Below are 11,061 nucleotides of genomic sequence, written 5' to 3'. Positions count from 1 at the left end.
AGTTTTACTTTCAATTGTTACTATTGACTTCACATAAGCTTCAACTACAAATAACTATAAACTCCATCCATTTTATACATGATGCACTTCCTCATATATTAAATCTCAGTATAACAAAGGCATCAAAGAACAAAAAGAGATCAAAAAGATAAATGAGGTTCATATTTGTGTTAAAAGTTAAGCAAGAGAAAGTGGTTCGCCATTGCTGCAATCTTTGGGTTGCATCGCCAAGATACGAATCCATTATTCCTCATAGCTAAATTGAGTTCCCACTTATTCATCATCACAACCTATATTATTTCAAAACTTGAGAACTTTCAACATTTAGCAACAAAATTGGGATTCGTTCAATCATTAATCATAACCATTATGCCTGTTCAGTAATCAACAAAACATTATTGAGTATGGCTGAACTTAAAAGTTGTCCCGAAAATACATCAAATTTATTCCTCTATAACCGACGAAATTTGAGATTCTTTCAATTATTAAGCATGGTCATTATGCCTTTTATGTAAGCAAGAAACATGGCTGCAACTTAAAAGTTTCCCCGCCAATATTATACTCCGTATGATATTAGAGGACAAAGGGAACAGTAGCAACTTTGTCTATTAGCCTATTCAATTCAGATAATAGGCATCAAATATATATATATATATATATATATATATATATATATATATATATATATATATATATATATATATATATATATATATATATATATATAACTGTAAGCAAGAAAACAAGATTGAGCATAGTTGCAACGTAAAAGTTGCGCTGCGAATACATCAACCATTTCTAATTGTGTTTAGGGGTGCAACAAAATTTTGCGTTGTCATGACACAAAACGTCTTTTCTAATTGCGACACACATAATTCATAATCATAAATGAAAAAATATCGCATCCAATTCCAGCTAATTAACCAACAAAGTTTATAATTATAACTTAGTTTGCAAAATTGAAGCACATACCAGTGAAAGAACATCCGGTTAACAGAGTGTTCAAGGTAATGACAACGAAATACACATCAGCAACAGCTCGCAAGGGTTTCAGTCAATAGACCTAAACCCTAAGAACTTTGTTTTAATGATAACTTACCCTTCAACATATCGACATAAGAAATGCACACTGATCGCCGCGTCAAAGACTCTGATTTTTACGACGACCTCATCGTCAAGAGACACTAATTTGTATCGACGATGATTACATCATCAAGTGGACGATGCATTGCCAGACGCTTCAAGTTCGAGGATAATTTCATGGCTATGTCCCCAATAGATCCCAATGAACACCAACACTAACACCTTTGTGTTGAAACACCGCCGCTGAGAGGCCAATTTTGAGAGCGATTTCATTGCCAACCACCCACCGTTTCAAGAATGGCAGAAAGTTAGGTTGGCTAGAATAAAGTAAAATATGAAAGGTGACGGTAGCGTCATAGCTACCGTCACCTTTCATATATAAAAGACACTATAGGGTTTGCCTTGTCCTTATGTGTCAATAAATAGAAGTAAAGTGAATTCGACTGCAAGATTCTAAAAGGGGAATGATATTTCCACCATTACAATTACTTCTTCCACCTAAAGTTACTTAAATACCCTTAATGAATACCTTACACAAGCTTTTTGTTTTAATTTATTCAGAGTTATAACTGGAAGAAAGACACATAATTATGGTGGAAGTAGTAAACATGAAGGTGGAAGTATCAGCTCCCTCATTGTAAAAGACGTTCATGTGGGACCAAAAAGAATAGAGACATAAATTAATTAATTGGTCCCATTTGTTTTATATTAGTATGTATTATTTATTTATTTATGATTATTATTTGAAAATTTAAAATATAATATATGTGGGCCCAGTCTTTTTGAAGAAGTGTATTATGGTTGGTAGCGTTTAGTCTTTTGCAGTTAAAGAAATGTTGACGTGGCGTTGATGTGGAGTCCCGTCTTTTTAGTAGAGGGTGGTAGAAAACTTAATTAACTAAGTTAATTAATATTGATATTTTGCATCTTTCATCTTTCGTGGTGCAAGCTAACAGAGAATTTAATTAGCCAAACTAAGAATAAAAAATCACATTTTGAGCTAAAACGATCAAGTAAATTAATTAAGAAACCTAGAAAAAGCTAGTTGTTAACACATTTTGAGCTAACCAAATGGCTATTGAACCGGAGGTATCGTGGTGATCCTTTTCAACCATGAGGCTGAGGCTTCAAAACTTGCCAATGTGTGTGTGTGAATTTACCTTGAAAAATGCATTTTGAGCTAAACAGCCAAGTGACAAGATTAAAAGACTTAGAAAACACGATTTTTTTAACGAGTAATTAAGTTGTTAGATGGTAATGTTAATCAATTTCCATGTTTCAATAAATGCATTAGTGTTTACCTTTAAACTGACAAATAAGATGATCTTTTTCGTATAATTGTGTTTCTAAAGTAGAAAGTAAATGATTGATACCTTTATTTGACAATCGGAAACTAGATTTAAAAAGGAATAAATCGATTAACTAAAATATCAATTTATAAAAAACATTAAGTAATTAAAAGGGTAGGGCGCAACTGATAAATTAATAGAATATAATGGTCAATGCTAGGCACAACACATAAAATTCATACGGATTTTGGTATAAATATTGTTTCGTAATATAATTAAAATGGTTTAAAGTTGAAAGAGATGATGTAGATGCTAGTTTAGTTAACCAATTTTAACACTATATTTCATAGTTGCTCAAGGAGTTGATGACCAACTTATTTAGAGACAATTTACAATCCGTTTTTAAATGAGTTTGGAGTTGGAGGTATTAAGTTGAGGCTATTTTGGTAAGGCAGATATTTTTGCGTACGTGACCTAACTTAGGTATTTCGTAATCCTTTTCGATCATTTTCTGACCACCTCAAGATGAGGTGTTAGTATTGTTTAAACCAGAGACATTTTGTTAGAATATCAAGTCTCCAACCTAAGTCATATAGTGACATTTGAGATGTAATGTTAAAATAGAGGTTTTGATCCTATCAAAATGATGATATAAATAGAATAGTAATATTTTACAGACTGCCAAGTACACATAATCTGTAAATATGTAAGGTTATAATCATGCTACGTAAGCATATAAAACTAACCATTTCACTTAATCAAAGATCTAACATTGTAACATTGTAACAATGCCCTTTTTATTAATTGGGTGATCATATAATTATACATACATTGTTATTATTAGAGTTGGATTACTTCAAAGCTTAGAAATGGCATATGCAGGTAAGTTTGACCTAGCAGGGAGTTTGAGATCTTCCCAATCTTTATCGTTTAATGCTTCAAAGTAACAGTCAACCATTCGGTCGCTGACTTTCTCAAGTTTCGAAGGTTCCCACTGAATTAAAATAAAAAATAAAAGAAACAAATATTAGTAGCTAGTATGCTAAGGTAGAAACTTCGACGGTTTATTCAAGTAATGTTTTACGTAGATTAAATAGGAAATGGGATAAAAGTATACAAAAGTGTTATCATAATACATCAAACCTGTTAAGTCTACTCAAAAGATATTATTATTATTTATTAGTTAAAATTTATTCATATAGGAATCATATTAAGCCTGCTTGAAAACATTCAAAAATGTACAAAAAGTGTTTAAGATCACCCTAACCCAACCTGTTTCAGTATGCACCTAAAAGTAGGCATGACTTGTTACGTGACCCACCTATTTTGACACGTGTAATAATAATATATTACCAACAGTAGTTTCAATGTGTTTTACCTTTGGATTTTTATCCTTATCTAGCAGCAATGCCCTACATCCCTGCAATAGAAAACGTTACGCCATTGTAAAACTAAAAACATGTATAATACCATCTAGATAACGTCAAGTAGATGAAATATGCAGACGAGAACGTGTCCTACTTCACAAAAATGATAAATTTTTCATGTTGCGGAGCACACATAACAGCATAAGTACTAAAAGTCCTACTCGAGTTATAATGGCTAGAGCATAACATCCTCATAAAACTTTCAAGTTAAAATTATTTGCCTGTTATTTTAATATTGAAAAGAAAAGAATTAAGTATACTTATTTGGATTTACAAGGATCTTGTAGTTTGTTAAAGCTAAGACATAAGATCAAAAGTCAAATACAATTTTTAAAACTAAGATATGTTTGGTCAAACTTTGAAATTTTCATGGAGCAAATAAAGTAAAAAATTTGTACCTCAAAAACATCCCGGCTAAATTCACCTTGTATGACGCAACAAACCATCCGGTATTCACGGATAAGACATTGACCAACACCTTCAAGTCTCCCTTCTCTAATCTACAATACCATACACAATATATACATATGGATATATAAAAATGTGATATAGAAAATGTAATTATGTGAAATTTAAACATGTATTATAAAAATAAAAAAAAAATAAAAAAAAGTGCAAGTTGAACGCATACAGAACGAAGAGAAATTTTGAGACTTGTTGGTGATGCTTTTTTTATGGAGTCGATGGTCCATGAGATCCAATCATCCATGCTTCTAGAAGCCTCTTTTTCCTAGCAAAAGCACAACAATAGAATTAAAAAATGAATTATAAGAAGTTACATAACCAATTCCATTAGTAAAAGCTAAAAAATGTAATAAATATTGCAACCAATATTGCAAGGTCATCAATCCATTATCATGCAGAAATTTATTAAATGAGTCGATTTTATGTCAACGGAACTTACAAGTGCAGAGATTATATCTTCAACTGTTCTTCGCGAAAAACACCTTTCAATTGTTTTTAACCTGCACCATAAAGAAGCAAGTGTCAAGTCAATAATGGCACTACCATGATCCTGGAAACTAGTTTGGTAAAAAAATGTAAAGGAGTATATAGGACAGTTAAAAAAGAATAAGAATAAGAGTAACTTTACCGAAAATATTGACTATACTCTTTTAATTTGGGAGTGGTAGCGTATTTTCCTATAATGTTGCTGATAATTATTGGATCGCCTGTATTTGCTTCGCATAATGCATCTTCTAATAAGGATAACCTCTGTTCAATGACAGAATACATGGTAAGTCAAGCATTAAAGACATACTTGAGCAATAGTGATGAAGAAAATGGCACATAAAAATGCATAAAACCTTCTAAATATAGTTATTTTAAGTAGTAGTTTATTCCTATTATATTCTAGCTTTCAGCGACTATGTTCAACAAGTTATTTACCAAGAATTGGATCAAAGAACTGTTTGCGGTAAGTAGAGCCAGACCCGCCCAGTTTTGACGTACCTCTAATGGGACAAAATGGGTTGCAAGGCCACATGCAAGCATTTCCGCACCATCCAATCTAGCACCCGTAAGACCCACATATTCCCCTGCCATAATATAAACTCAAACATCAACAATATTCTATAGACATCAACTGATTCATGATCAAGTAGCTAGGTTTTTGTGATTTTAAACTAACGTTACTCATCTAAATTAAGACATCAATTCTGAAAGAAAAAAAAAATCATTTTAAACAAATCACATCTAGACTTGATATGAGACGTGTAAAATAGATATTTAAAATTAAAATCTGGGGGCTAATAGATATATCATATCCATTAACATGAAAAATATTAAAAAATGCTTAATCATATTACATTGTTAAGTAAAACACAATTAGAGAAAAGATTAGATTAGAATTACCAAAGAATCCAGGTAGTCTTGATAGGTAATAAGAGGCCCCTACATCTGGGAATAACCCTAATGCAGTTTCAGGCATTGCAAAAACCTGCACAATGTTGATATACAACATGTTAACACTGACAAGAAATGCGATATTTCAAAAAAAAAAAAAAATAAATAAAAAAACCACAACACTCGTGCAAAGTTGTACACCCAACCGCAGTTTTTTAGGTAGGGTGCCTTTAGCGGTATTTATATGGTAGTTGCATGGGTACAAATAATATGATAGATTACATTGGAGCACCTTTACAACATCATGCAAGAATAAGTGTATAGCTTGGCATCAACAAGGCATACCAAACAATTTATAAAAATTCAGCATACTGTTACACATAAGTGTTCAGTCTTCTCTTAAATTATTAGTAGAACCATAAACCATTTAATAAACAAAAGAATAGAATAACTGTATTTTCAAAATTGTGTAAATAAGAAAATGCACATTGTAAAGCAAGTAGAATAACAGAATAAAAAGTAACAGTTCAAAATGTTGAATGTAGCCAAAGAGATACCGAATTATCAGTGGCAACACGAAATCTACCATGCATTGAAGCACCTGCACCACCTCCCATTACTATTCCTCTAAGAAGTGAGACCTTCAAATATGATTTCAAATAAACGCAATAATTGTACTATCGTAAGTAACAATGCATAAAAATGAATTAATGGTCGACGAAAGGTTTTTGTACTTGTGAACAATCGTGCAAGTGAAAGAAAGATTTATTGTTACCTGAGGTTTTGTGTACGTTGCCATCAAATAATTTAATGTGAATTCTTTCGAGAAAAAATCTGCACCAACTTTCCATCCACCTGATACAAAATCATCTCATCATATAAAACGACAATTTAAAAAAATTTAATAGAAAAAAACTGGTCATATGGAACAAAAATGCTTATATATATATATACCATAAGTAACGATGCATAAAAATGAACTTAACAGCTTAAAGCTTACTTTACCTTTATTAATATCATTAACAACTGCTGCCACGTCACCACCAGCACAAAAAGCCCGTCCTTCACCCTGTGTCCATATTCCAAATCTTAAGTAAATAATAAATTCAATTGCAATTCATCCCACATAACATCAAAACATAAGTATAAAAAAAATTCAATTGCAATTCATCCCTCATAACAACAAAAAAAACATGTTCCTTGCTTGGCATAATAGCATGCTTGCACAGGGGAGTACCTTCATAATTATCATCTTGACGCTGGGGTCCTCCTCGTATGCACGAAAAAGTTCCAGCAATCGGGATACCTAGATGATAAAACGCAAATAATATCTTTCATCCGCATAATTCGGTTATTAACATGAATAAATAGCAAAAAGGTATCCAGCTATCAAGGTTGAAAAAGACGCGAATCGGGATTGAGACGGTCGGGACCTTTGAGCGTCAAGACGGGGTCGAAACGGGGGTCGATTCGGGGTCGAGTCGGACGAGACGGGGATCGAGACGGGGGTCGAGACGAACGTTGACTTTAATATATATAAATATATATATATATACACATTCTAAAGCCAAAAAACCTTCGTTGACCAGTTTATACCTATAATCGCTATTATCTTTTATATAATATAAAAAGTAACACTAAACAAGTCAATTTTGATCGATTTGACCGAGTTTTGACCGATTTAAACCAAAATTTTGACCGTTGACCGGAGTTGACCGGCGTTGACCCTACCTTTCCCGCATTTGACCCGACTTTTGATCGTTGACAGACTTATTAGATGAAGGGACGGGGTCGAGATGGGCTAGTCACCAAAACGTCGCAACGGTCGTCGTTTACAACACTAATTTCAAAAGAAAATTTTGATAGGAATCCAAAAAGGCTTCTCAATTTTTATTTTCATCGATTTATGGTATCTATTTTTTTAGGTTTACATCCAAAAAGGCTTCTCTGTTCATCAATTTGATAGGAATTCAAATCAATTAATGTATTTCACTAATTTCAAAAGAAAAATTAGAATAATTGCTTTGTAATGGTAGAGGCACATAAAAGGTACTGAAAAAAATAATTCTTTTTTACCGGTAAAATCTAGATACCTTTATTAATTCACAAAATTGAGCACCTGAAATGAGATTTTAACAAAATTATGTATCTCCGAATGACATTTACCCTTTCAGTGATCGATAAAAAACAGAAAAGAGAAATCCGAAAAATGAGAAGCCAACCAGAAATAAAACAACATAGACATAGGCATGATCAAATATGATGAATTTCATAAGTTACCATTTCAAGCGAAAGCGCGTTTAGTTGCTTAGGCCTGTTCAATATAATGGTTCTCACATTTGAGCTTTCTTTAACCAATACCTGACATACAACAACAACAACAGCAGCAAAAGTACTAATTCATAAATCTTCTAATGGGTAAACCCTAAGCAGAAGTAATAATAACAATTTTTTATTTAATCGAATTTAATCAAATTAACTACTAAAGTATATTTGTAATTCTTCATAAATTATGTAGATTTAGATGGTTATACAAGTAGGGAAATTAGGGAAGTGTAAATTTAAGCAATGGAAGACGAACTAAGTATCATCAAGTAACTAACTAACTAAAAGTGTGCAATTTTAGGATACACAGATGTAAATAAAGAGAATAAAACCTGATTGGTTGGCGCCATGAAGATCAACTCGAGTTGTATTGAGAAGAAGAAAATGATCAAACTAAAACGGTTGATCAATAACACAACTTGTCATAAAGCTGCAAAACATTATCGGGTCGGGTGGGGGTGGGTCGGATCAGTTTGTTACATAAATTGGGTTTTTAAATTGGGTTGTATCATAGGAATAATCCATAGCCATCCAACAGTAATACAGATTTTCACCGTTGTACACTCGCCCAAAATCATTTTTTTTTTTTTTTTTTTTTTTAACAATTTAGTAGTAGCTCGGTGGTAACCGATACCTTTTAAGCTGTGTGAAAACTTGATCCTAAAACTGATGCAGTTTCGATTCACACTAGTAGCAAGAATTTAAAATTTTTGTGACAGTGGAATGATGATTGTTCATGTCACATGTGTGGGGACCCGATGAAAGTAATTTTCCGACATTCTACTCTTTCAGGGTGGGGGTGGGTTTCCAAAGGAAACATTGGGTCGAAGTGTCCCTGCCAAACATACACTTTTGATCCTAAAGTCAATTTTTTCATCACTCTTATCACATTATTACATTTCACGTTCATCCATCACACACTTCCCTATTTTAATTAATTAGATAAGCCATTTTACATATTTTAAAATTTAGCGTACAAGTAAATAAAAAGTAAATAAAGCAACAAACCTCGCCAATCATTTTGCTTCACATTCGCAAAAAGAACTTGACAACCGATGGCGTGGGTGGCGCCATCAACATCAATATTGGCGACCTCATTGGCGGAGAATTCTCATGAACATTGTGAGAGGTCATATAAAGGACCCTAACATATTTACTATCAGATAAAATTGCCCCGGAAGCTCAGATGAACCACCTACCACTAGTCTTCGCTCGGAGGGGGGTTTATTGCACAAAAATGCCGGGACGCAGACTCCCAAAGAAGGAAGCCCAACAAATGTCAGATGCAAAGCCCCGCAGCTCATTAAGATCATATTGGCATACTCTCCCAAAAAAGAAAGAGCGGACCCTCAAAATCCCACAAGAACGGAGTCGACGCTCCTACATCCATAGCATGAGTAGTTAAAGCAAGTGATTTGAAATTCGAGTTATTTCAAGGCGTTGGGAGAAAGAAAGGAATAGAGTTCTGAAATAATTAACTAAGAGCTGGGGTGGGACCCAATCGATGTGTCATAAGAAGGCAGTGATGAAGTTGGTGATTATCGCATGTTAGTATTAGAGATTCATTTAGAGGAATGCAAACTAGCAAACTGCTCTATCAGCGAAAAAAAGAAAATAGAAAGAAGGATCCCATTGATCCATCGGAAGCAACGGCTAGGACGTGGTAAAGTAAATCAATAATACGCCCCTATCTAAGGACAGATAGGAGTGTGACACTGGTCTCGTGATAGATTCAACGTAATGAGCGAGAAGACTCGCCGGTCATTATGGATCTAGTGGCATGGCGGGGCAAAAGAAAAAGGGGCCCTAACATAATTTATATCAGATAAAATTACATGGTTGGACTGCTCTATTGTTTCTCAAATTATCAATGTGGTGTTTAATTTTTTTTTTCTTTTTACGTAGAGTTGTAGTTTGTAAATTATACATGAACAACACTTGTAATTTGCAGTCATTAAAAAATTGTTAACTCGTGTAAATACTATACACACGAGGGTAAAATGGTTATTTCTTTTCCCTTTCTTGAAAAGACCTTGTAGTTAGATTAAGAGATGCACGAGCTCCGTAATTGTCACACTCTGAGAGACTATCGCTCCTTAAAGTTAATACAATAAATTAATTGGATATCTCTAGAATTCAACTAGAACAATGATGTTAGATATTAGTTTCAGTGCCCTAAGCTTACAATGGACTCAAATCTTTGCTCTCAATCTGATGTGGGATGAAATGTCACAAAATCTCCCATGTATATAAATGACGACCTCATCAGGTCAAAATATAATCAATACCCATGATCCATATATACCTTATTATATGTACATGTTGTGTGTGCATCACACCCCTAGAGGATACCCCAACAGATGCATGAACCGTGTGCATGTCACCTCCGGAGATGTATGTCTCTAATGCCAACTGAAACGTCCTTTAAGGTTACCCCAATAGATGCACGAGTCGTGTGCCCATCACACCTCTAAAGGCTTAAGGCTATTGCCCCTAAAATTTAAGGCATTGAACTAACAAGATATCTCAAGATTTAAACTAAAACTATAGTAGAAGATATTGGTTAACAATTACTTTAAGCTTATAAATGACTCAAATTTTTTATTCTCGGGCCGATATTGGACAAGTTGTTACACTTCCTTGAATAATATCTCTTTCAAGTTTCACCTTTAAATTTTCCTTCCTTTAATGATTCAGACATCTCATCCACACAAAACTCAAATTAAAACTTTTCTTATAAATCACAAATATTCGAACGTAACAACTACGAATGTTGAACAGATAGACGTTGGTGTAGAGTAGTTAACGCAAAATGATCATCTCCTGCTACCACCTGCAATCCCTCTCGGCCACCTACAACCACCGTTGACCACCTGCAATCACCATCGACCGCCTATAAACCACTGCTACCAGATGAAGCAATTTGGGTTTGTTATTTTTTGGTAGGTATAAAGATGAAGGTGATGAAGGAGAAAGAATGTAACAACCCAACTTTTTCCGTTACTTTAGTTAACTGTTCGTTAGTTAGTTAATGGAACTTACGTGAAATTTTTTTTTTTTTGTATTTAAAGAAATTAAATGCGTACTTGATC

At 33.6% G+C, this 11,061-nt stretch overlaps 1 protein-coding gene across 1 annotated transcript; it reads right to left on the bottom strand.

The window, feature by feature from the left end:
• Positions 1-3,016: 3,016 nt before the first annotated feature.
• LOC139874941 (3-hydroxyisobutyryl-CoA hydrolase 1-like) lies at positions 3,017-8,432 on the bottom strand. Its single transcript, XM_071862333.1, has 14 exons — positions 8,302-8,432; positions 7,925-8,005; positions 6,882-6,950; positions 6,650-6,713; positions 6,420-6,499; positions 6,202-6,285; positions 5,654-5,738; positions 5,252-5,337; positions 4,893-5,014; positions 4,704-4,764; positions 4,431-4,529; positions 4,198-4,299; positions 3,751-3,792; positions 3,017-3,366 (listed from the first exon to the last, which is right to left on the bottom strand). The coding sequence occupies exons 1-14, from the start codon at positions 8,317-8,319 to the stop codon at positions 3,229-3,231; spliced, it is 1,131 nt and encodes a 376-aa protein (XP_071718434.1). The 5' UTR covers positions 8,320-8,432; the 3' UTR covers positions 3,017-3,228.
• Positions 8,433-11,061: the final 2,629 nt, after the last annotated feature.

Source organism: Rutidosis leptorrhynchoides, chromosome 1, assembly GCF_046630445.1.
Source record: "Rutidosis leptorrhynchoides isolate AG116_Rl617_1_P2 chromosome 1, CSIRO_AGI_Rlap_v1, whole genome shotgun sequence".
In the NCBI taxonomy this organism is placed as follows: Eukaryota; Viridiplantae; Streptophyta; class Magnoliopsida; order Asterales; family Asteraceae; genus Rutidosis; species Rutidosis leptorrhynchoides.
This window is presented reverse-complemented; position numbering and strand designations above follow the sequence as displayed.

What these genes read in the sequence shown, in the direction of transcription:
- LOC139874941 (XM_071862333.1), bottom strand. An exon ending in TGTTAATGATATTAATAAAG is followed by an intron (nt 6,500 to 6,649) that starts GTAAAGTAAGCT and finishes ATTTTGTATCAG; the next exon opens with GTGGATGGAAAGTTGGTGCA. An exon ending in TTAGCCGGGATGTTTTTGAG is followed by an intron (nt 3,793 to 4,197) that starts GTACAAATTTTT and finishes TTTCTATTGCAG; the next exon opens with GGATGTAGGGCATTGCTGCT.